Source organism: Triturus cristatus, chromosome 4_1, assembly GCF_964204655.1.
Source record: "Triturus cristatus chromosome 4_1, aTriCri1.1, whole genome shotgun sequence".
Lineage (NCBI taxonomy): Eukaryota > Metazoa > Chordata > Amphibia > Caudata > Salamandridae > Triturus > Triturus cristatus.
In genome coordinates this window covers 665,657,038-665,680,080 of record NC_140585.1, presented here as the reverse complement: position 1 = coordinate 665,680,080, position 23,043 = coordinate 665,657,038, and the positions used below count along the sequence as shown (strand labels likewise).

At 41.9% G+C, this 23,043-nt stretch overlaps 1 protein-coding gene across 3 annotated transcripts in view; it reads left to right on the top strand.

Moving 5' to 3' along the window:
• The window catches only part of CNTN1 (contactin 1), a 988,997-nt gene that overhangs the window by 510,796 nt on the left and 455,158 nt on the right, over positions 1–23,043 (top strand). For all 3 annotated transcript variants that reach the window (XM_085653079.1, XM_085653080.1, XM_085653081.1), the window contains 3 exons: positions 11,103–11,229; positions 16,797–16,969; positions 17,210–17,305. In XM_085653079.1, coding sequence (XP_085509205.1) covers positions 11,103–11,229; positions 16,797–16,969; positions 17,210–17,305 — 396 coding nt within the window. The remainder of the gene's footprint in view (positions 1–11,102; positions 11,230–16,796; positions 16,970–17,209; positions 17,306–23,043) is intronic.

The following is a 23,043-nucleotide window of genomic DNA, read 5'->3' as shown; positions in this document are numbered from 1 at the left end:
TGCTCCCACTTGTACCCAGAAAAGAAGTGGACTGCAAAGGTCAATTGGCTGACCACCTGTGTGGCTACAGGAACACAACAAGCTGTGGGAGGCACCCATCTGACCAGTAGCAACTGGACCTGAACTAAACCCTTCTGATTGCCTCTGCTGTAGTGAGTCTTGATCTCCACCCCAAGTGATATTCTAGAGGGCCTTGCACACTATATCTGTCTAACTGCACTTTTACTAACAAGTCTGAGTTGGGACTAGCAAAAACATTTGATGTCCAAACGACCAGGACCAACCACCCAAGCCAATCCACCATGGGTGGGCTGAAGGAATAGGTTTCTCCAGCTCGGGGCTTCTCCGTAGCAACAAATCCTCTTCAGAGAGCCATTAGGGAGAAGACGTCCAGCCTTGTGAAACTCATTGTCAGATACAGCATGCATACATGTCCCATGTGAGGATTCTGATCTCCCAAAAAGAGACTAAGTCCAAAAGTAGAAATCTTGACTGGGCAAAGGATCCCAAAGGATCTGCCAATGTGAGGACTACCCAGGGCAATACATTTGAATTTTTTGGCTCAGAGTGTTTCCAACCAAAACCAACAGTTTCAGTGGGAACTTGTCCACCAGCTATCCAACTTTGAGAGGACTTCCTCAGATATAGCCTGCAACCTTGCCCTGCTGGAGAATTTAAAATTCCATTTCATAGATTAGGTTCCAAAATGTCCCACCGGAATGAATCTTTTTAGTGTATTCAATTGATGCTCCGTCGTTGTCAGCCTGAAATCGCACCTAGGTCCCAGTCTACTACGACCTTAGGCTTCCATTGGTGCTCAGTGCTTTTCTGCACTATTTTCCCTTAATTGTTCTAAAATTCATATCTCCAGTTCCCATCATTGGATTTTTGCTGTTTTTGTGTCATTTTGGAGTGGGGTGTTTAGGTGTTGTATTGTTGACTTTTTAACTGTTTTGTCACTTATAAATGTTTTACACATTTTCCTTAAATGAATCCAGTCTGCTGTGTGCTTCAGCTGCCGTGGGTTGAGCTCAGGTTTACATTATTGAACCTATGACTGGGAGTAACAGGTTAGTGATTATATTATTTGTGGTGGACTTTCAGCCACCGCAATTAATAATTTATTTACATAGAATCCCTAATCTCGTAGCTTCTTGGTACTAAATAATTATCTTTAAAGGTTTGCAAGAAAAAGCATTTGAGACTCTGAAGGTGGCCTCTGTCTCATGGCTATCAGTAAAATCGAAATTCCTTACAGCAGTAGCATAAGCCATATGACTTGTCAAAGTAGGGTCAATAGTAATTTCTTATCCATATATAAAAAGTATTTTGAGATAACGTTGTTTTAAGACTGGACCCAAATTCCAAATGAAAAATTCAGAAACAGTATCATTTTTCCAAGAGATACTTTTCCAGTTTTTTTTCAGGATCTTCGTGTCCGGGTGCTGTTTCTTTGGAAATTCAAAGGGAATTATTAATGTTTCTAGACATATTAACGTTTTTCAATCTTTGAATGCCCTTTCTGTGTTTTATGGGGCAGGCAAGAAGATCTCTGGAAGGAAAGCAGGTGCTGTGCCAAGTGAATTGATTTTTGCTCCCTCCAAAAGTAAGCACTGCCTTTTTGCAGGGGTGGAAGTGTTCAGTTCTCGTTTGCTAAATGAAAAAAATGCCACCCGATCGTTCATTTTTCCCTGCCAGGGCGGCATACGGACCATAATTAAAGATTTTCACCAAACGACCTCCTGCCAAGTCAGCAGAATCCGTTTTTAGGAGAATAAAGCACACCAGCAAGATGGTCACTCCCGAATATGCTGCGTGGGTTTGTGGGCAGGGAGGCCCACCATCCCAGCCATGGAGCAGGTCTCTCTCGTAAACGGGAGTGGCAACCCATCGTTTTGAGCCGTTATTAGATCTGTAAATCAAATGAAGTCAGGAAAAAGCGAGAGGCAGTGAGCATAGGAGAGAATGTGACAGGGAGCGAGCAGCAGAGTGGAAGGGAGTAGCCAGAAAATGAAAATACCCCCCACTTTCATCCATACCTCCAATGCCGTCAGCTGAGTTAAGCGAGAAAGCCCTACACACTCTAAATGATCTGCCCTCATACCACTTTCCATCCATCTGCCTCTCCACCCTTTAACCCTTTCATGCAGTCATCCAGATATCCACCTCTTCATGCTTAAATCCTTCCTTCCTTCCTTTACCATTCTCTCTATCCACCCTTTCATCATTACGCTTTCCTTCATCCTTCTAATATTCCACTCGCAATTCCACCAATTCATCCATCCTTTTCCCATTCATACATCCCTTCTTTTTCATTCATACATCATTTCAGTATCCATCCACCCAGCCATCCATCCACACATTAATCCAGCCTTTCAACATCCTAGCCATTCTTCCTTCCACCCACCGATTTAATGTTGTTTTACTTTTCATCTAACAATCCTTGCACCCTTGCATTAATCTTTACTTGTTTTTGGCCTTTCCTTCTTGTCACAGTTTCTTTCTTTTTTTTTATATGTTCTTTGTTTCACTTTTCCTTCCAGCCCTCTCTCTCACACTCTCTGTAGCCAGTTGTGGGCCCCAGTTCAAAATAAGAAGATGAGCCCCCAACTGCTATTTGCATGATAAAATGCAGCAATATACAGGGTTCAGTGGCCCCCACAGGCCTCTTGGCCCGAGTGTCACTGCACCTGCTCCAACAATTGAAGCTACACTCCTGCACACTCTTTTTCTCATCTTTTCACCCATTGGGCCTTTTACTGTTACATGGGCCGGCTTTAGGGTGGGGCGACCAGTGCAGCACCATCTGGCGCTGACCTCGGGAGAGGTGCTGTATTGATGTAACTGTTGTTTTTTAAAGCAACTGTTGTTTCCTTTGTTGTCCAACAGTTTTCAGGCAACAATAAAAATGTCAAGATAACCAGATGATCAGTGTTTCTGCTGGAGAGAGATTTAAGTTTTGTCTAGTGGCTGCTTTGACTCATCATAAAGTGATGTACGCAATTATGACTTTTTGCCTCTGTATAACGTGTGTGTGATAATGCAAAAGAGATGCATGTGAGCGAGGGGCTGTTGAGAGATAAGTGGCTCTGTTGGCAGTGAGGGAATCTGTGGAGAAAGAGTTCATGGGAGGGGAGATGCCAAAAAGGTTTTTGGCACCAGGTGTTTCTAGCTCTAAAGCTGGCCCTAACTGCGACTGGCTTCGCATCCCTTTGCAAAGCTGCAGACAGAATAGGCTCATAAATAATTATGTGTCAACATCCCCAAAGCTTAATCTGAGAAAGGAGGGATTGACGACACCACTAGCAAGGAGAATGAGAGGGGGTATTCATGAGCGAGACAAAATAAGATTTAAACTAAGTAAATATCGAGCAATGCAAAACACAGAAAGCTGACTGAGAACAAGCAACTAAAAGCCAATTTCCCTCACTGCCTACTAGGAAGATCAGTAAATAACATATCCCTGTTTAAATGGAATACACATCTTGCACATACACAGAAAAGTAACACTGTAAACTGCGAGTTTTGTGTATTTATTTTGGAGTGTGGGCTGTAAAATCATTGATTTTCAAAAGGTAGGAAGCCATTGGGAAAACACCAACCAAATCCGTAAAATATTACACCGAAATCAGACAACTCTATCGATATTATACTGACATGTTTTACTGGTGACATGTAAGTATTCGGTTTTATTTTATTTGATTTTCAGCGCCTATTTTTGGGAGGAATGGAGAAAGCAGGCCCAGGGCAAAAATTCTTATATACATAGGTACTCGATTACATGTACATGTTTAACCTGCCATTCCATTTGTACTTCGGGTTTATTGTCAGTACTCACGAAGTTTAAAGATTGATTTAATAGGAAATCATCTCAAAAAAATCAAATTAAATAATATGAATATTATCCAATGTATTACTTGCAAGGGCTTTTGGTTAAAGATGTCATACGTTTGTAATTAAAATGTTTCTCAAAGTTTAGATAATTGAATCTGATAACTTTTAGTTAATGTTGATGTTAAGTTAGGGGAAAGGTTCCCTGTTTCTTTTACTTCAATTAAATAGAATGTAAGTAATGTTTTTTTTTTGTTGAAAACTTTTTATTGATTTTCGAGATTTCATGGTACAAAGACATTATAGTATACATTTGTAGCAGCCTTATTCTGTACATATCACACCCTACTTCGTGTGTGGTAGAATTCCATTGCTGTATAGTTACATTCTTCAGTATCCTAGGATAAGTGTTACAAGGCCTGCCGGGGTATCCGCCCCCACTATAAATAATGTCTATGCAGTATTTAGTACTTGAAACTTTCCCCAACTCCCCCCCTCCCGTTCCACCCCCCCTCACTTGTGTACGTCTGTGCCATGTGCTTTTTACCTTTCAATGGTGTACTCAGCCCAATTTACGTGTCTAGTTTATACAACACATTTACTCCTGTGCTAACAATGCAAGACCCTCGTCGTCCTTCTCTGTGGGCCTTGATGCATTCTATGTTCTATGTAGGGTCTCAGGCTTCGCCTACAGATTTTATCGCTTCCAACATTATATCCCATTCCATTGCTATTGGTATTTTCCGCAGCCCCCTGAGTTCCTCTGTGTGCAATGCCGCGCTCTCTGCAGCGCCCCATTTCGCCAGTTCCGAATGCCATGTGAGCGTATCTGGGGGCCTCCGATATTTCCAACGCATAGTTATATTACGCTTAGCGAGAATGAGCGCTAAATCTATAAAACGGTATTGCACTTTATACTTTGAGGCCTGTTTGTGAAGCCCCAGAATACATTCCTCTAGTGTGTTCTGTATTTGATGTAAGTAATGTTAATACATTATAATATATATTTTCTAAGGATTTTTATTTAATTTGCTGTAATTAACAGTATTGCAATATTCTATATGAATTATGTTATTGTTAGTTTGTCTTACTTTTATTTACATGTAATTTATTAAGATTCATAAAATTGAATATTCTTCATTGTTTGGGTGATGATACTCTATGTTTTAATATATTTTAATATAATTAAATATTTAACATTTTGAATTGTAGGGGTCGGTTTAAGATACTGTAAGATGGGTGAATTCGAAGTAATGGAAACTTTAATGTATGGTGTTTGGAAAAGGGCAAAGGTGGTTTTAGGCTACAGTGAAAGGGCCACAGTAATAGGCTCAACATCCTGTGATTCTTGGCAAATCACTCAATCTGCATGTGCCTAAAGAAAAATAAAACAAGCATTGGAAATAAAATAGGTCTTGTATTTGCTTGAGTTAGAGCCATTGGAGTTGTAAATGACAATGTCTTCTACCCATGTGTTTTGGAATGTTTGTATGTGGTGTGTAGTGGAATTATGTGGGTTCTATTGGAATTGTTAGTTGTGGAATTGTGTGGCATGGAGGTGATTTGTGTACCTGGAATTATGTTGCAAGGTGTGCAGTGGAAATCTGTGGATAGTAAGTATGTGGTGTTAAGTGTAATGGAATTATGTGGATTAGGTTTGTGTGTTATAGAGTGTAATTATGTGGAATAGTATTTTGTGGTGTGGAGGTGTATGTAGTGGGCTTTATGTGGTGCGCTGTTGAATTTTGTGGCATGATGTGGAAATCTGTGGTGTTGATTGCATGTATCTGGTATGTTGTGTAATTGTGTTGAAATATGTGAAGTGGATTGGAAATGTGTTAAGTTGAATTGTGTGGCGTGGAACTGTTTGAATAGCTTTACCTTTTTGGTGCTTTAAAACCATACAATACCATACCATACCTCAGAGTCATGTTCTTTGTACTCACTCCTAGGGCCAAAGACTTTCCCTTGTAAAACTTCTGCAGAGACTGAGGCTGGGAAGTGGGTGGAGGTCCGTCTCAGTGGACATCTCCACCACACTGCTGAGGCCTGTCGGTTCTGAGGCCATAGCGCTCAGAAGTTGCCTTCAACGACACGCACCGCTAGACACGGGAATCTAATGGAAAAGTGATGAAATATATATAAGTAGCCTGCTTCTGCAGGAAAGTGAAAAAAACGATTAAATAAAATGGAATAAAACAGACAAGAGTAAGAGAAAATAATAAACTTAGCCAGAGGCAGAAGGATGACATGAACTGAAATAAACCAAGGATAGGTAACTATTGGAGAAAAATGCACAGGTGGGTTAAATACAAAATAAGGCAAAGTGGGCTGGATAGAAGTAGAGAGAAAAGAGGAACGGATAGCCGAGCAGAAAAGAGACAGCAATGTTAGAAGGAGGACTGGGAGCCAAGAGAGGAAGTATGAGAGGGGGTGACTTGTAGAAGTAGAGAGTTGAGGTGCAGTGTGAGGCTCACTTGTAAAGCAGAGTGAAGAAAGAATGGCGGCACTAACATGTGCCTCTGCAGATAAAGTTCAGCCTGCTCTCCAGCAGAGTATCTGAGATGCACTGTGCAGAGGGGAAAGGAGAAAGGATGCGAAACATAAACATTTGCAGAGCACGCTCACAACCTTCTGAGAACTAACAACTGCACCAGCGGACTTTTTATCTATCTAAAATAGCCTAATGCTGCTACTCGCTCTCTCCAGCTTTGCCGCATTGGGGTACTCCCCGGGGCCGGCCTCTGCTGCCGATGCATGGCTATCTGGGCTTCCAGTCCGCTATCAGCATGTACCGTATGCTTAGACACTGCCGGTACCTGTAAGAAGCACTAGTCTGCAAGATGGCCACCATGTGGTTCACTGCACATTCTCACTGCAAAAGGGTCTAAGCCCCCCACATGCACACAAGCATGTACACAGAGACCTATTAGAGCACATGAGCACAGATAAAATAATATCTTTTGTGCATTCGTAGTAGCTGGATAGTAGAATGCCCTGTTGCGCAGGCTCAGAAATTATATGCATCGCTCTACCACAGAGCATGCTCAGAGCAGGAGGCAGCAAATGTGTGCATGCACAATGAGAAGGTAGTCTCACAGACTAGAGGGGGGATGAGAGCTTTATCTCCATTTGCTAGACTAGAGTATTCAAACAAGTCAAACAAGATGAGCCCTTGACATCACCCAATACGCTAGCTCACCAGTGACATAGCTGGGGGTTGGTGGGGGCTGACTGAGTTTTGGGGGCAGGGGCCAGACACCCCTCTCCCGCTCTCGCTGCAAGATTCAGCAGCACCACCTCAAGCCCCCAGCTCTTACCTGTGGCTGTTGTGGCCGCATAAATCACCAGCACTCCCCTGCTCTTCGATCAGGCCGCAGGAGGCAAATGAAGGGCAGCCACAGGCGGCCTACGCCACTGTAGCTCACTCCTGCTGAGTAAATACGAACATATATAACAAGTACTGTACAGTGCTCCAATACCTCGGACAACATTCTGACTTTATGAAGAGAGGCCCCCACTGCTTAGTACCACACTGAACTACCTGGCTGCAGTTACGGCGATGGTGCATGAATTTGCATTTCGTCACTGTGAAAAAAAGTCAAAAACAAGCCCAATCTTAAAAGGAAGCCCACAACCAAACTAATATGCTACCAAAAGAAGCCCAACTGGCGGTCAACATCCAAAATTGCAAACAGACAAAACAAAATTCAGGCAACCGTGCTGGAGGCACGGCACGGGAGGCACCACTAACAAAACTGCGGCATTAAGAGGAGGTGGGAGGAGGAATGCTATATTAAAATGTAAGCAGCTATGGCACCAAAGCTGAACACAGGCAAACAGTAACAGAGCAGGAAACCAAGAAAAAAATAGTCCCCCAAAGAACAGATAAAGAAGCATAGCGCAATGAGACATCACTCAGTCCCTGCTCCGTGGGAGGGACAGAAGAGAAAAAGGAGGGACAAAGAGGCAGGACTGACAACTAGCGAGCACGGATTTTAAAGGACACTGACATAGACAAATGGAAAGCACTGGCAAGCAATGGGCCTTAGTTGAACCCAACAAAGGATATACAGCCGGTCGCTAAGCAACAGTGCAAGCGCTATCTATGCTCGACCTAAAAAATTAATGTGGCCTTCTGCAATGTAACTCGTGTTTGTGTATAGTGCTCCTAGACCTTCCGATCAAGTTTGCTTGATATCAAACTGAAAAACAGAATAAAAAGAAAGAAAAAGAAAATAGGCCTTATAATAGTAAGGATAGGGTGGTGAAGTGATTTTAGTTCAAGTAATGGTATACAGAGGTAATTGTGGTAAACGTAATGGCATTCCTCCCTCCCCGATCAGTCTAGAGGAAATTACATAGGGCTTAGAATTATACTTACAGGCGGTTCCATGCATGGTCGAATACATGTATGAAATAACTAATACTGATGCCATTAATGTAATATATTAGTCATACTACCTAAGCAGTTTTCAGCCACATCATTTTTTTACTTAACACGGGGCTTTTCACTAACATTAGGGTTTTTAATAATCATCTTACGAGCCATCAGAAACTATCAAATGCTGTGTATTGGTACATTGTACCTACATGCAACCTTGATGGAGCTAAACAGACAGTCTGTATAGCTACAATGTCAGGCCATGATCCACAAATTTGAGAGAAAAAGGGAAAATTAGTGCTGATGTCCCACATGTGTAAAGGAGATGAGGTACTCCAGTAATAGCTATAACCGTCCACCAGCCACATGTATTGCACAGTCTCTGCAACATTAGCGCAGACCCACTGACCTAGCCCCTGCAAACCAGGAAGAACCTACAACACTAGGTAGTTATATCTATAATACCTCTGCTGCTTTGTAACAGCCCATTGGCTAGTCGTTAAGTGATACTTCTCAATTAGTTCCCAGAGATACCCAATGACAGAAAATTAATAATTAAGAGACTATCCTGATTGCTTCCAATATTATTATCAGTACAGGTGATTAAAATTTTAAAGTACTTGATACATTTCTAGGTCATGTCATGGCTTCAAACGTTGTAAGGGCCTTGTGATTTTTTTTGATGTAAGTAATTTTAACAGCCATGGATTTCCAATATAACATTGAGTAGCTTTATCCCACAAATACTTATTCTGATTGTGCATTGAATTTATTGTACGTGATACTGTAGGTAAATTCCAAACCTAGAACCACGTACTTTCATTTATTCAAGTACTTGGTTATTGCATTAAAGTGCATAGTAGTAAACAAAGGTATCCAACACGAATACTACACATTACTTACACAACTGATACAGGACCTAATAATATCTTAAAATTGATACTGGAGTGTTATGGATCACAGCCATGGTGTGATCCATTACAATCCCCCACAGGACAAATATCCTGCCAGCAGCACCACTCTGCCTACCTCTCAAGGGTACATTGCAGGAGATGACACAGTACCAAGGACAGGATTACTTACATGAGCTATTGGGGCACGGTAGGTATTTGAGGTCATTTTTCATGCTTCTAGGGAACTTCTTTTTACAGATGGCGCCTCAAGTGTCTAGCTAGTAATATTCTTAACAAGAGCACTTATTGTGTGGCACACATGAGGAAAAGAGTTCTGCATGGGAACATCCCTCATGCAAAAGAGTGAACACGTTTTTCAGTATGCCTGTGCTGCATTTAACACAGGGCAAGACGGGCAAAGCATCATTCAGTGATGAAGCAACTGGGCACCATCTAAAAGGCAGGCAATGCAGAGTTAGTGACAACTGGAGGTGCACACTTAGGGCCTGATTCACAGAGGGCCTCCGCACTCGTGTCGGGGTCCGCCCTCATGGTGGGACCTCTACAATGGGTGATTACAGTATGGTGGTGCCGCCATGAGTGCATGGCCCCGCTATGACTACGGGGCCTCCGCCACGAGAACTGAGGCCCTTTGTGAACCACGCCCTTATAGTCCATCGGAGGAGCAAGAGCCCTCCTACAAGGTGAGAATAGTCACTTACCACCACCAGGAACAGACTGGATTCCAGCAGCAGTGATGCGCTCCCTCAACTAGAGAGAAGCAGCACTCATGCTGGGCAGAAGGTATTTTTATATAATCAGGTGCATGGCCCCTGTCGAGCTCACAAACACTAATTGGGAGGAGCATACCCATACTCTACGGTGGGAGTGCTTCAGCAACACTGTTTTTTTCTAGTTTCTTTCCAAATTTTTCTTATAAGCATGGCTTTATTATTTTGTTTTATTAAATGAGCATTTTTTAATATCTTTCTTTCAAAATAATAGAGATATCTTCCCATATTAGACTTCCTTTCTAAACAGGAACATCGTATATGATTCAAAGGTCTGTTAACAGGACTTTAATTATTAAATGCTTCGAAATGACTGTGACTAGATGCCAGTGCTCGGTTGTCTTGGAATTAATAGCAGCAGCTGTTCGAAATCTTGTCTTGAGAAGCGCGGCGTTCTGTAAGCCTTGCCCAGTGGCCTATGATCATTCTCTCGTTTCTCCTTCTTGCTGCTTCCTATGGTACAGTGCCCGGGGAATGACATTCAAGGAAACTAGTTACTGTGTGTGTCTTGGAATTCGAGGGATACCTACAATGGTGTTCTCTTTTCATGCCATTTACATGGTGAATTAGAGACTTGTGCTTTTTGCAAAAAATCGAAAGGCAATTCTTGACTATAAAAAAGTGATTAATCTGCCAAATTATAGTATTTCCACATTTTTCTTGTGAATTTAGACTACTGCTTCTGCTTGACTGATAGATGAATATAGTTCTTAAAGCCAAACCGGGTGGCTTTCGTAACGTTATATGTGGAATCGTACAGGATGATATTAAGGAACTAGATAAGGTTTGTGTTGCTCCTGATGCTGCATGAAATGTGTGCTGATTAAAGTAAAAAAAAAAAATACCAGCATTTGTAAAGCGCACAGCTACCTCCGGAGAGGTGCGCCGGGGGCCGTCGGGAAGATTAAGCGAGCTATTGCCCACATGGTGCTGAGCTAACCTGCCGCTGGCACCGGGGATCGAACCGTGAACCACGTGGTCTGGAGTCACCTGCTGCTGGCGCCGGGGATCGAACCGTGAACCACGTGGTCTGGAGTCAGGCACCCTGGCCGCTGCACCACACTGCTTCCGCAGATTAAAAGCCAAATGCCACTTAAACCACGGGCCTTTCACACATTTACTAATACATAGCCATGTATGCATTTATAAATTATTTGTGGAAAAATACATTTCTATGTCAAGAATGTTTGTTTTTTGTTTCAGAGGAAGGAAAAAGACATGGACCAATTTTTGAAGAACAACCTATTGATACGATTTATCCAGAGGAATCTCTAGAAGGCAAAGTGTCAATGAACTGTAGAGCTCGTGCAAACCCTCCTCCTACGTACAAGTAAATATTTCAATGTTCATAGATTTATAAACTGTTTGTGTGATTGATGGAATGACATTGAATTGTACTTAGAACCATGTTTTGTTTCAATGGTATTCCCTAGCGAACAATGCCTTAAAAGAAAATGTACCTACTCATTGATCTTTGAATGTAAACTTTTTCAAACTTTTTTGTGCAATTAATTTTAAAGGCTGCCAACACTTAAGTAATATTAATTTTAATGAGGGATAGCGCCTTAAAAGTGACAGCAATCTATTTTATCAAATAGAAAGGTTTGTGAGGTAGCTGCACTTTAAAGAATGAGGTCACATGGTATCTGAGTGAACTATTTCTCGTGACAACTTTGAGATTTCATATGCGGATGACACCCAGCCGGTAGTCTCTCTAAATCACCCGCATATTGTTGCTTCTGACCTGGAATTCTGCCTGGAGAAGGTAGCCTCCTGAATGCAACATTCGTGTCTCAGACTTAACGGAGACAAAACTGAAATCGTGTATCTAGGTAATACACTTAACATGGATCTTAAACTGTCACGGCCAACCTGTCTCGGCCCCCCCCCCCTGGTCCCTAAGTCCAAAATAAAATTCTTGGGCGTGTGGCTTGATAAGTCTCTTAAATTCGACCAGCAAGCAGTGGAAGTGGCAGGGATCTGTCACAGCATCCTTAGAATGCTGCAGAAAATCCTCCCCAACTTTCCATGGGGGCAAGGAGAATCATGGTCTAGGCCTTACTTCTCTCACGCCTGGACTACAGCAACTCACTGTACCTAGGAGCACCTAAATCCACCTTAAGGAAGCTTCAGGTCGCACAGAACTGCGCCACCCGACTATTATCGGGCTCACCCAGAATGCAGTCAGCCATCCCCTGTTTAAAGACCCTACACTGGCTTCCCATAGAGGAGAGGATTAAATTTAAAGCCCTATGTACTGCCCACAAGATCCTCATGGGTAAAGGCCCTCCCATCAACCAGTCTCTCATCAATGCATACTGTCCGAGGAAATCCCTCCGCTCTGCGAATCTAATGCTAGCCACCATCCCGAAAATCCAAAGGATGTGAAGTGGGGGACGTTCCTTTTTATACAATACAGCATGGCTGTGGAACACCCTCCCCCTGCATTTGCGCTCAGAGACATACCACCTCACCTTTCGGAAATGTCTCAAAACCTGGCCATTCCAGAACATCAACTGGTAGCTATTTTCTGCACCTGTTCTTCCTGCCGCTAGCGCTGGGATGCCTTAGGGTAGCTATGCGCTTAAGAAGTGTTAAATAATAATAATAATAATAATAATTTCAGACAATTTTCGGATGTTGGGCAGGGTGACACATATCTCCAAAAACATACCCTACCAGCAGCACCAATTTTTTCCCAAAAGATCTAGAGCAGAAGGCCAGTCTTTTGACATCTCTGTGACAAGCGAATGGGAAACTCTGCCTGTAAAACTTACAGTAGAAAGCAATCATTTGACTTTTAGTGGAGGGTTGAAGACATGGCTTTTTTCAAATAGTGTAGTTTTTTGCCTTGTTCATTTTCTTTTTCATTTGCTTGCTTTTGATAAACCTGATTAGCACCAGGACAGCTATTATTCTTTTCTGTAACCATGCCCGCTGATTCAAGAATGTTGACTACAATAAATTTTTCCTTAATGTTTCCCTCTCCAGCCTGCCAGAATAATATTTCTATGAAATGCCCCGACTGCTTCACCTTCTTTTATCCTCACTAGATTCTTCATTTAAGGCCTTATTATGAGTCTGGCGGTCCACAAACCGTCAGACTCACAGTGGCGGCCTCTCAACTGCCCTATTACAACTAGAGCAGTCAGTCTGCCCTGGGACCACCGCAACCGCCACAACCCCCGTTCACTGGCGGTTGTGCGGCAGTCCTGAGGCCGCAATAAACTTTGCGGGCCGAAGCATTTTATGAGTTTCCTCACTGCCACACATTTCATGGCAGTGCGACCGCCATGAAAAGTGTTGTGGTAAGGAAACAAAGGGGGCCCTGCAGCCATAAAAATGTTATCATATATTTCAGTGGTGTAATTGTACACTAAATCCAACGTATGACAATAAAACCTATTCCATTGATGCATTTTCTGTGCCATCTACTATGGTCTTAGAAGAAAGTTAAGTAGACCAATTGGGTGAAACCAATTTTTCCAATGCCAGTGTTGGGATCAGAGCACACACATTGTGGCACTGATTAGCCCAGAGCCCCACTACCAGCAATAATAGGGTCCAGAAAAAGGTAAAAAGTTTTGAGTGACCATGCAGAAAAGGCAAATGTGTTACACCAACCAACTGACTCACCCCTGCATTTCCACTCACTCTCTCCTAAAAGTTATTACAATTAAATAAGGAGTATGTAAACCTGTACTCAGAGAGTCTGTAACCACTCATGCCTGTATCGTATTGGTAATAATAGCAATATAAATAATCATCATCATCAGCATCATCACCTATTCATCATCATTCTCAGATCACTAATCAGTCTCCTAGCCTATTTTTGTCCCATAATTAATTTTAGTTAATTCTCAGGTTTTCCATTGTGACAACCCCAGAAAACCTTTATTGACTCTTAGTCACAAACAGTAGGCTGTTCAAGTGATGATTTTCAAGGTACAGCATTCTTCTTCATTTATCTGGCACTATCCACATCTCTAATTGTTTCTTTGGACGTAAAAGTAATATCTTCAAACACTTTATAAAGAATTGCTTGGAACACGTTCTGCTGATTGTTGCGGAGTGCACTGAGATTTTGCAGATTTTACATTATTTCTACTTCTGAAACTCTGGCTAATATTTTTTTGATTTTAGCGTTTTATTTCTGCTGTTGTATTATCTTTGCAGATTTACTTTTTCAATCAGGATTTACCTGCTTGTTATATTTCCTCTGCAATGTAAAGTGATTTTTGCTTCTAAAATGATTAACAAAGAGCCTAATGAAGAGAGATTAGAGTGAAACAGATGTGTGGGGTGAGAAAAAAGTGCAAGTGAGATGAAGTGTAGAGCTGGGTTTAACATATGTCCTGGAAGGAAAAAATAGTCTCTGAAAGAGACTGTTGAAAAGGAAAAGGTACTTGCAGTCTTCAAGTCCCATTAGTGCCGCAATTAGAGCTGTTAATTGGTCTTTTCCCTCATTATATGCCACAGCCTGCAGCCTTTACCCATAGTTCTTAAGAATATCCCTGCTGCCACAGGGTTTTGCATGTTACTGGTTGTTAATTGACCTTTGCCATCATCATGGGTTTCAGTTCTGTCCTATGAATGTAGAGTGGTCAATTCCCAGCGGTTGACTGTCTGGGGAATCCATTAACTTCTATTGATACCCTCAGCAGAGGACAATCAATCTGAACGGATGCATGTAGCCGCGGGCCATGACGCTTAATATTAAAGTGTGAAGTGACAACTCATGTTGTAGTGCGCTCTTAGAACTAGTTATCTTTATCGTGATAATCCTTTCATATTACCCCATATAGTACTGTGAGGCCTCTCATGGAGGAGATGGCATGTGATTGTGGATTCAATCATCTCTCTAGTGCCTGCACAGCAATAGGAAGGTTCAGGAGGAATGATGCATTTCAAGGGTTCGCTTTTCATCTATTCTTTCCACCATGCTGTTGTTGCATTGATTCTGCTCATGCACAGAACTATGCGCAGGAAACCAGGAAACCAGGACCTCAGTGAATTGTGGTGTACCAAAAACTCACTTCAGTACCCAGAACCCCAATCCGACTAGCATCATTGTCCCATTCGTTATCCGTATTCTCTCAGAGCTCCCAATGTATAGACAACCCAGAACAAGCGATTTAGAGTACTCTCAGGAATGGTGGGAATCAGAAATACCTGTTCGTTATTATTCTCATATCAGTCTACAACAAGAGTAATCAGAGACACGGTAAAGTTTAAAATGTTTATTTTATAAACTACATGTCCTAAGATGCAGTACTTTGGCTAACATAAGCAGACAAATGATTAAAATTAAAACCATCAGCATTGTTACAATACCATAGAAGATGAAGGGAGAAATCATATTACAAATGACAATGGAATACAACCACCCTCCCTTCGCTTAGTGAGCTAGTATTATTATACTAATAGAAGGTCTCTAGGTTTGAATGGGGAACCCCATACAGTAAAGATCAGCTTAGGTGAATCACATCACAGGATCAGCTTTGCTCTGCGCCTGGAAAAGTTCTCCAGAATGTGTGTGTAATGCATGCAAACTGCAATATTACAGGCTTTCGATTCTCAGATATTTGCAGCTGTGTGCGTGTTATGGCTAGAGAGTGGGCCGATCAACCTGAACTCGAAAACATACATTGTTTGGTGGCTCAGACTATCTTTGCACACAATGTTCAGACCAAGGTCGCAGTGCACGTCTAGGGATGTGAACAACAGACTGTTCCCATGTGAAGAAAAGGCAAGCAAGCAGTTTTCAAATAATAACATCTATCTGCAGTGTCGTGTGCAAAAGCAGCAAAAAGTGGCAAGATGGCGTTTCTAACATCTAACGCGCTTATGCTAACATAGCAATGTATGCATCTAAAACGCTAGTTCCACTACACTCTAGGATGCTCACTATGATGTTCACAATAAAGTATATCTGAGTCATTAAACTTCTGATTTAAAGGTATTGCATAAACATGCACGACCATCTTTACACATAATTTATAATAATATAATCCTCTCCTGCCAAGTGGTCATATAACGTGGGTTGCACTAATTTTCAATATTTAAACCATCGATCATATGTGCCAATGTGTCACGATAAACCTCAGATGGGATAAAGACTTTGGGCCAGATTTACTAAGGGCTTGCATTGCCCTTGTGTCTCTCAAGGCGACACAAGTCAATGCAAGCCCTTAACTGGGATTTACTAAGCCGCGCAAGCCCACCTTTCATGGCTCTGCTTGCTTTAGTAAATCCAAGATAACACAAAGCGGTGCATTTCACTGCCTTGCGTTACCTCATGGTATGAGTAAAGTGTGGGCGTTCCCATGCATCCACCAATGGATTTTGGCGCATACCAAGATTTACAAAGAATTAGAAACTTGGGAATGCATCAAAACAGTTCGCCTACCAGACCCAGGCATAACGAAGAGAAATATATCATTTCTCATTGTTACTTCCATTTTCCATGTGTGATGCATTCCACATCACACGTAGAAAAAGGAAAATGCCTTTAGGGATTGTTTTTGTGTAGTAAGGTATCCCTTCCTAGACAAAAACAATCCTGCTTGTAACGCAGGCACTCTTGCACTTCGGTGCAAGGGTGTCCGTGTTGGTGCTAGGCAGCACACAGTGTGCCAGCACAAGAAGGCAACAGAAATGCACTATATCATTGTAACTATGGCGCATTTCTGCTTTCTCCCTTTCACGCAACACATAGCTGCAAGTTACCTTGCTTTGCTGCATTCTATGAAATGTTAGTAACTTGACTGTACTAGTCGCACAAAAAATAGCCCACATGTGATGGACGTAGCTAGTGTAATGATTCTGGTGTGGCTACCATCAGAGTTCAATGCGAATGGCCAGTAATTCTGTCATTTATTCATTTAATTTGGACAGGTGGAAGCTAAATAATTGGGACATTGACCTGTTAAACAAACGCTACATTCTTATTGGAGGTAACCTTGTCATCGATAAACCAGACAAAAGTACCGACACCGGAAAATATTTATGTACAGCATCCAACCTGTTCGGAACCATCCGAAGCAACGAAGCCTCTTTACAGTTTGGCTGTAAGTAGGTTTAGAATGTACACATTTTCCCTGAATAAATGTCTTAACTTTGTGTGAGATTTCCAATTTATTGCTTTGCAGACAGCAAAGTATATCATTTTTGTGTTACTTTGTGCACAGAATAATACCTTTCAAAACCTGTTAACTTTGTAAAAACACACAAGTAGTTTCCGAGTTAGAACTTACATTTGAAAATTGATGCATGTATTTTCAATTGCAATATTTACTATTTTTACATAGATCTGGATCCATTTTCACCAGAAGAGCGATATGCAGTGAGTGTAAAGGAGGGAATTGGAGCAGTACTTCTATGTGACCCTCCACCTCATTACCCAGGTACACTAACTACAATGTATCTGATCGAATTGCTTTTATTAAAAAAGTAACGCAACACAGGTGTCTGGCACAGATGCTTGAGTTCTTGGGGGTGTTTCACTAAATATCTCTCGTGCCCTCTTCAGAATTAAAGGAGATTTTCAACATTTTACTCAACTAAGTGATAACAGTGGCTTAAAGCACTAGAGGCTCTGAGGGTCACTTCACACACGAGGGCTTGCAACCTACTCTAGAAATGGCCCCATTGATCTTATAAATAATGGGCACTTGCTTTGCTGCCACCTCTCTGTCAGATGGAATGTGTTCATGTAGCTAACGTGTAATTAGGAAATAAGTACTGAGTGAACTGTTTGCAGCGAAACTATATGCCCAAAGTGTGTGATTTTTGGTTGACATTGGCTGCTTGAAAAAACACAAAAAAACAGGTTTCCTGCTTGGGAAAACAAATGCAAGAATGGTTGTCGGCTGTGTCTTCCACTATCCCCACATTTGGAGCCTATTAAATGGGGTGCAAATTACAACCTCCCTAATCAATATTTTTCTACCTCTTTTTCAAAATATGGGTATAATGATTTGACCAGGACTTCCGTTCCAGGACTTGCGCAAATTGTCTCTCTACAATAAATCTCTCCAAGCCTCAATTTTTTTGGTTTTCTCTCTTTCAAAAACACATAGGTGTGCTTCATCTAAGGTTATGCAGCAGTCTTCTTGTTGTCTATTGTTAGCAGATTTATATTGGTTTTTGTATGGTTCAGAGAGTAATTTATATATTGTGTTCTCACTTAATACTTTTGCGTCAAACATTTGTAGGTACCTACACCCATAACATGACATTTAAGTAGCTCTGTACTTCTTGGATGGAATTCCTAAATGGAATCTGTAGGTGCTCTAGCCATTTGACCATTCAACCCTTAATGGGTTTGAATAATTAATTGGCTCTCTTTGATGATTTTCAAATCTAAGTTGGAGTTTTTGTTATCATTGAGTTAATCAGGTTTATCTGAACATTGCTTGAGATTAGTTTCTTCCAGGGATGTTGCTATATAATTCCTATAATGTTAGAATTACCCCGCTCCACAATATTGAGATCTGCCATTACAATGTGATTGGACTGTGAGAGGTCTAAGCAGTTCTTAGAGTTCTTCAAGGATGCTGACATTAGATTATAATATTGCGGAAAACACGTATTATGTTGTTTAGTTTGATTTCAGCTTTATGGCATTGTAGTGCTGAGAGTTGAGATTTCATAAATCCTTACATTCCAGAAAATCGCAATAGATTAATGTTATCCCTCTCTGCTCAATTTTCTGTCCAAGGGTTAGATTAAGTGACCATGCTGAACTATGTGGTCAGTCATTGATTGTGTGTGACTGTTTAGTCATCTTTGGTAAAGAATATAAAAATTCACTTCTCGAACCAAAGGATCTGTCTCTTGTTTCACTTCTGCAGCTGATTTGAGCCCCATGTTTTGTTGACTGCGTAAGTTTGGTGTATACATTGATGAAAGTGTGTAGGATTTTATTCATATATGCTTTTTGTAATTTTTGTGCCTCAGAAATGGGAGAGATCAGTGACTCTGCAGACAGTTGTGGTTAATGCTTTTTATATAGATTTTTATTGGCATTCTAAAGTAGTGGTGAGCTGTAGATGTTAGTTTGTCAGTGGGGGGATTTCTTCTGGTGAAATTGGAGAGTTTAGAGAACAAGGTGAATCTTTGTCAATCAATCAATCAATCAGGGTATTTGTAGAGCGCACTACTCACCCGTGAGGATCTCAAGGCGCTAAGGGGGGGGGGGCGGGGTGCTGCTATTGCTCGAACAGCCAGGTCTTGAGTAGCCTCCTGAAGGTTAGTAGGTCTTTGGTCTGCCGTAGGCGGATGGGGAGGATGTTCCAGGTCTTGGCGGTGAGGTAGGAGAATGATCTGCCACCGGAGGTTGCTCTTCGGATGCGGGGGACGGTGGCGAGGGCACGGTCGGCCGAGCAGAGCTGGTGGTTCGGGGTGTAGAAGGAGAGTCGTCTGTTGAGGTATGCTCGTCCGGTGTCGTGGAGTGCCTTGTGTGCGTGGGTGAGGAGCTTGAAGGTGATCCTTTTGTTGACGGGTAGCCAGTGCAGGTCTCTCAGGTGGGGTGTGATGTGGCTGTGTCGCGGGATGTCGAGGATCAGGCGGGCCGAGGCGTTCTGTATGCGTTGCAGTTGTTTCAGTAGTTTGGCCGGGGCTCCCGCGTAGAGGGCGTTTCCATAGTCCAGCCTGCTGCTGACGAGGGCCTGGGTGACCGTTTTTGTTGTGTCGATGGTGATCCATCTGTAGATCTTGCGGAGCCTGCGGAGGGTGTTGAAGCAGGAGGATGAAACGGCGTTGACTTGCTTGGTCATGGAGAGCGTTGAGTTGAGGACGAACCCCAGGTTTGTCAAGGTGATCAGTAAATTCCTTGTCTCTTGTACATATGTTGTGCAAGTCATGTCTAAGTTTTTGTAGGAGGAACTCAAGTTTCACAATAATGTTTTTGTAGCTCATGGTAGGCTGCCATATGTAGGAAGTGATGATTAACCTTGAATATATTGCTTCCTCCTTTCTATTTTTTTTATCCTGATGTATTGGTTCATGTATGATGTCCCCTATGTTTAAAGTTACGGATTAGCTTCTCAATGAGAATAGTTGTATAATTATCTGTGGTGTCTTGGTTTAAAAGCCTTGTTTTTGTACTTATGTATGATCTCCATAAATTAACGTCTAGCATGGGGATATCCTTATTGGGGCTTAGGATGAATCATTTGATATGTGGAAGGATTTCTATCTATCTTTAAAGGCTAGAGTCACATCCATGAAGAAGTATGTTTTTATTGTTGTAAAGTGATTTAAGGAGTTGAAATTTGTTTGAGTTAGTGGCAGCAAATTTGTCCTTGCTTTCATTAATAGGAGAGCGTTTCATGAGTTTCTAAAGACAAATCTGAATGTTTTGTCTTTAAAAGAGTAGGCCTATTTTGTTAGCACCTGATTGCTTATTTGTCTTAATTCGGACCATGGGGTTGGATTCAATTGGGGAGCATTTCAATGTCTGGTGGATAGGTAATGTTGAGTGAGCTAGATCCAATTTGATAAGGCATGCCTTAACCATGTTTCTATTGAGGTGGCAGAACATATTGTCTAGAAATTGCACAGACTCCTGCAAGGAATACTTCTTAGATTTCAAGATCATAGATGTAAACTATTAGGTCACAGCTTAATTTGAACTTATTCCATTTTATTTTCAGGTCAGACCTTGGCTGTAGTTTTTAGATTATCTTGTGGTGTCCTTCATGTACATTTTATTCTGAATATGTAACCAAGCTTCTGGTTTATATTACAATCATAATCTTAGAGCAACATTTTATTAAGGAGAAAAATCCTTCCATTGTAACTATATAGCTTTATATCAGTACTGCCCCAGCTCAAATGCATATGTTTCAAAGCAATATTCTAGACAGTCACCAGAACTAATCATAAGACATTCATTCATTCATTTATTTAATAGGGTTCTCCTTAGAAGTTCAAAACGATGTTAGCACTTTGGCTCCTTATCAATGCCAGGTGTCTGTTTTAATTGTAGATGCACCTGCTCTGAGAAGTGAAGGTTATGAGCCATTACTCACCAATTGGCTCTCTAAAATTACATAAGCGCTTAAAGCGTCAAATTATGGAGCAGTCCATACGCCACATTTTATGAGTACATAGGTAGCATTTTCTTAGGAATCCCATCGGTATAAAGGCTTAAAGCAGTCCTTTGGGGTAATTCTTAACTGTATATAAGGGTCCCTTTTGATCCAAGATGGATTAGAACACCCCTGGTATTTTACTCCAGTTTTTATTTCCTTGCCATACAAAATCATTTGTTCTGAGGCCCAGATTTACAAAGTGTTCGTACAAGTGTTTCTGCAACACCAAGCGGCGCAAATTAAAACTTTGATTATCTGTTGAGGGTAAAGTTTTTTTGTGCCGAAAGTTGATACGAGTGTAGCACCACAAAACTTTGGGGCATATTGACAGTGAAGTGACGGAGCACAGTGTTAGCCTTCTTGGATTAACACCGCACTCTGCCACTTCAGAAACGCACTGCTGCGCTGTATTTACAAGCATATGGTGCAGTCCTGCATTTCCCCCCGCGCTGGCTTGAATTGTAGCTGCCTAGCAACTAGAAAACAGAACTATTTATGCTCAGAGGAGGCTTTCCCTTTCACTGCGAGTAAAACGGAATGTTTGAAGCAGTTTATTTTCCTCTCTTCGTTTCAAAGCCTCTTGAAAAAATCCCCGTATTTCGCAACGTTTGAAGTGCTTTAGGGTGCCATTCTGCTTCAAACACCCTTCTAGTCCTACTAGGAAACTGTGCTCCTCCGCATTGAACCCTTTTCCACCTTCACCTTGCTCGGTGTGTTAAAAAGATCTCGTGCAGTACAGCTTTGGTATCAAAGGGCCCGGAATGATGAATGGATCAGACGCACTGCAGTGAACAAAGGGACCGGGCAGTTAGTTATCTGAGCGCACAGCTCTGCGTGTAAAACTGTGACCCAGTCATGCGGGAGAGTCGACACCTTGGAACACTTCACTTCTAGTTTCATAGAATGGGAACACTTAATAAAATAAATGCATCATTTTATGCAACTTCGAATCTTTAAAATGTGCTCTAAATGGAAGAGAACGAAGGGACGGCTGTATCACATGACTGCCATTAAAATATTGATGGGGTAAGGATGAGTAGTTATCATCTCAGAGGACAGGGCAGAACATAAGCATTTTCCCTGCTAGTCTGAGGAAATAAAAGCAACTATTTAGAGCATTTCTCAACTGGATTTACACTAGAAATGCATGTGGGTGGATAATGCACTAGTTACAAGGACATTACTGCACTTTCATTGGTACAAGGTGAATATGGCTAAAGCCTTTTAATTGACTTTGAATTGGTCGAAGAGAGAAATAACAGGCAAGTGATCGACGTAATTAACAAAAACATCGCTTCTAAGTCATTGTCGATGGCGTTTCTTTGTTTAGTACATTGAAAGGAGTTCTAATGCAGTGAAGGGGCTCCACGCCCTTGCCCCTAGGCATACTTGGGAATATTGATCTCTGATAGGGCGGGTGGTACTCCAGGACCACCTGCACAGATCCAAATGACCCTCCGGGGTGCATCAGTGTCACTGAGGAAGCATGAAAATAGTATTTTTGTGACCTCTGAACAAGGAGTGGTGAGGAAAAGTTCCCAAAGAGGGAATAACACCTTGAATCTGGTCTCCCCTGACCTAAAACGGATGCTGGTTCATTGATTTTGAAAAGGCTTCGGGTTAGTAATGCTGAAGGTGCCCCTAAAATTCCAATATTTGTGCTATGCATTTGTAGGTAAATGCTATTGCCCTCAGGCCGGTATGGAGACGAAAATTTGACTTGGACCCCCAAAGATCTCATGGCATCCTTGTACGCCTTAGAGACGAACGCTGGACCCTGGTCAGAATGAACGGTACCACATGCAAAAAATTCCCACAAAGACGGGGCGTGGCCAAGAGCATCAAGATGGCGGTCGCACTTTAGAAGTGCTCCGGACCCCTCCATCATCGGCTCTTCATTCGCCACCATCGAAAGCCCTAAATGTCACTGACCTGTAGCCAAAGTGTTCCTGAGCCCGGCTGTGGTGCTGTGACTGAGGTCGCGGCCCCCTAGCCCCACAGCTCTCCTTGATGTCCCGGGCTGATTGGATTTAAGATGGACTACC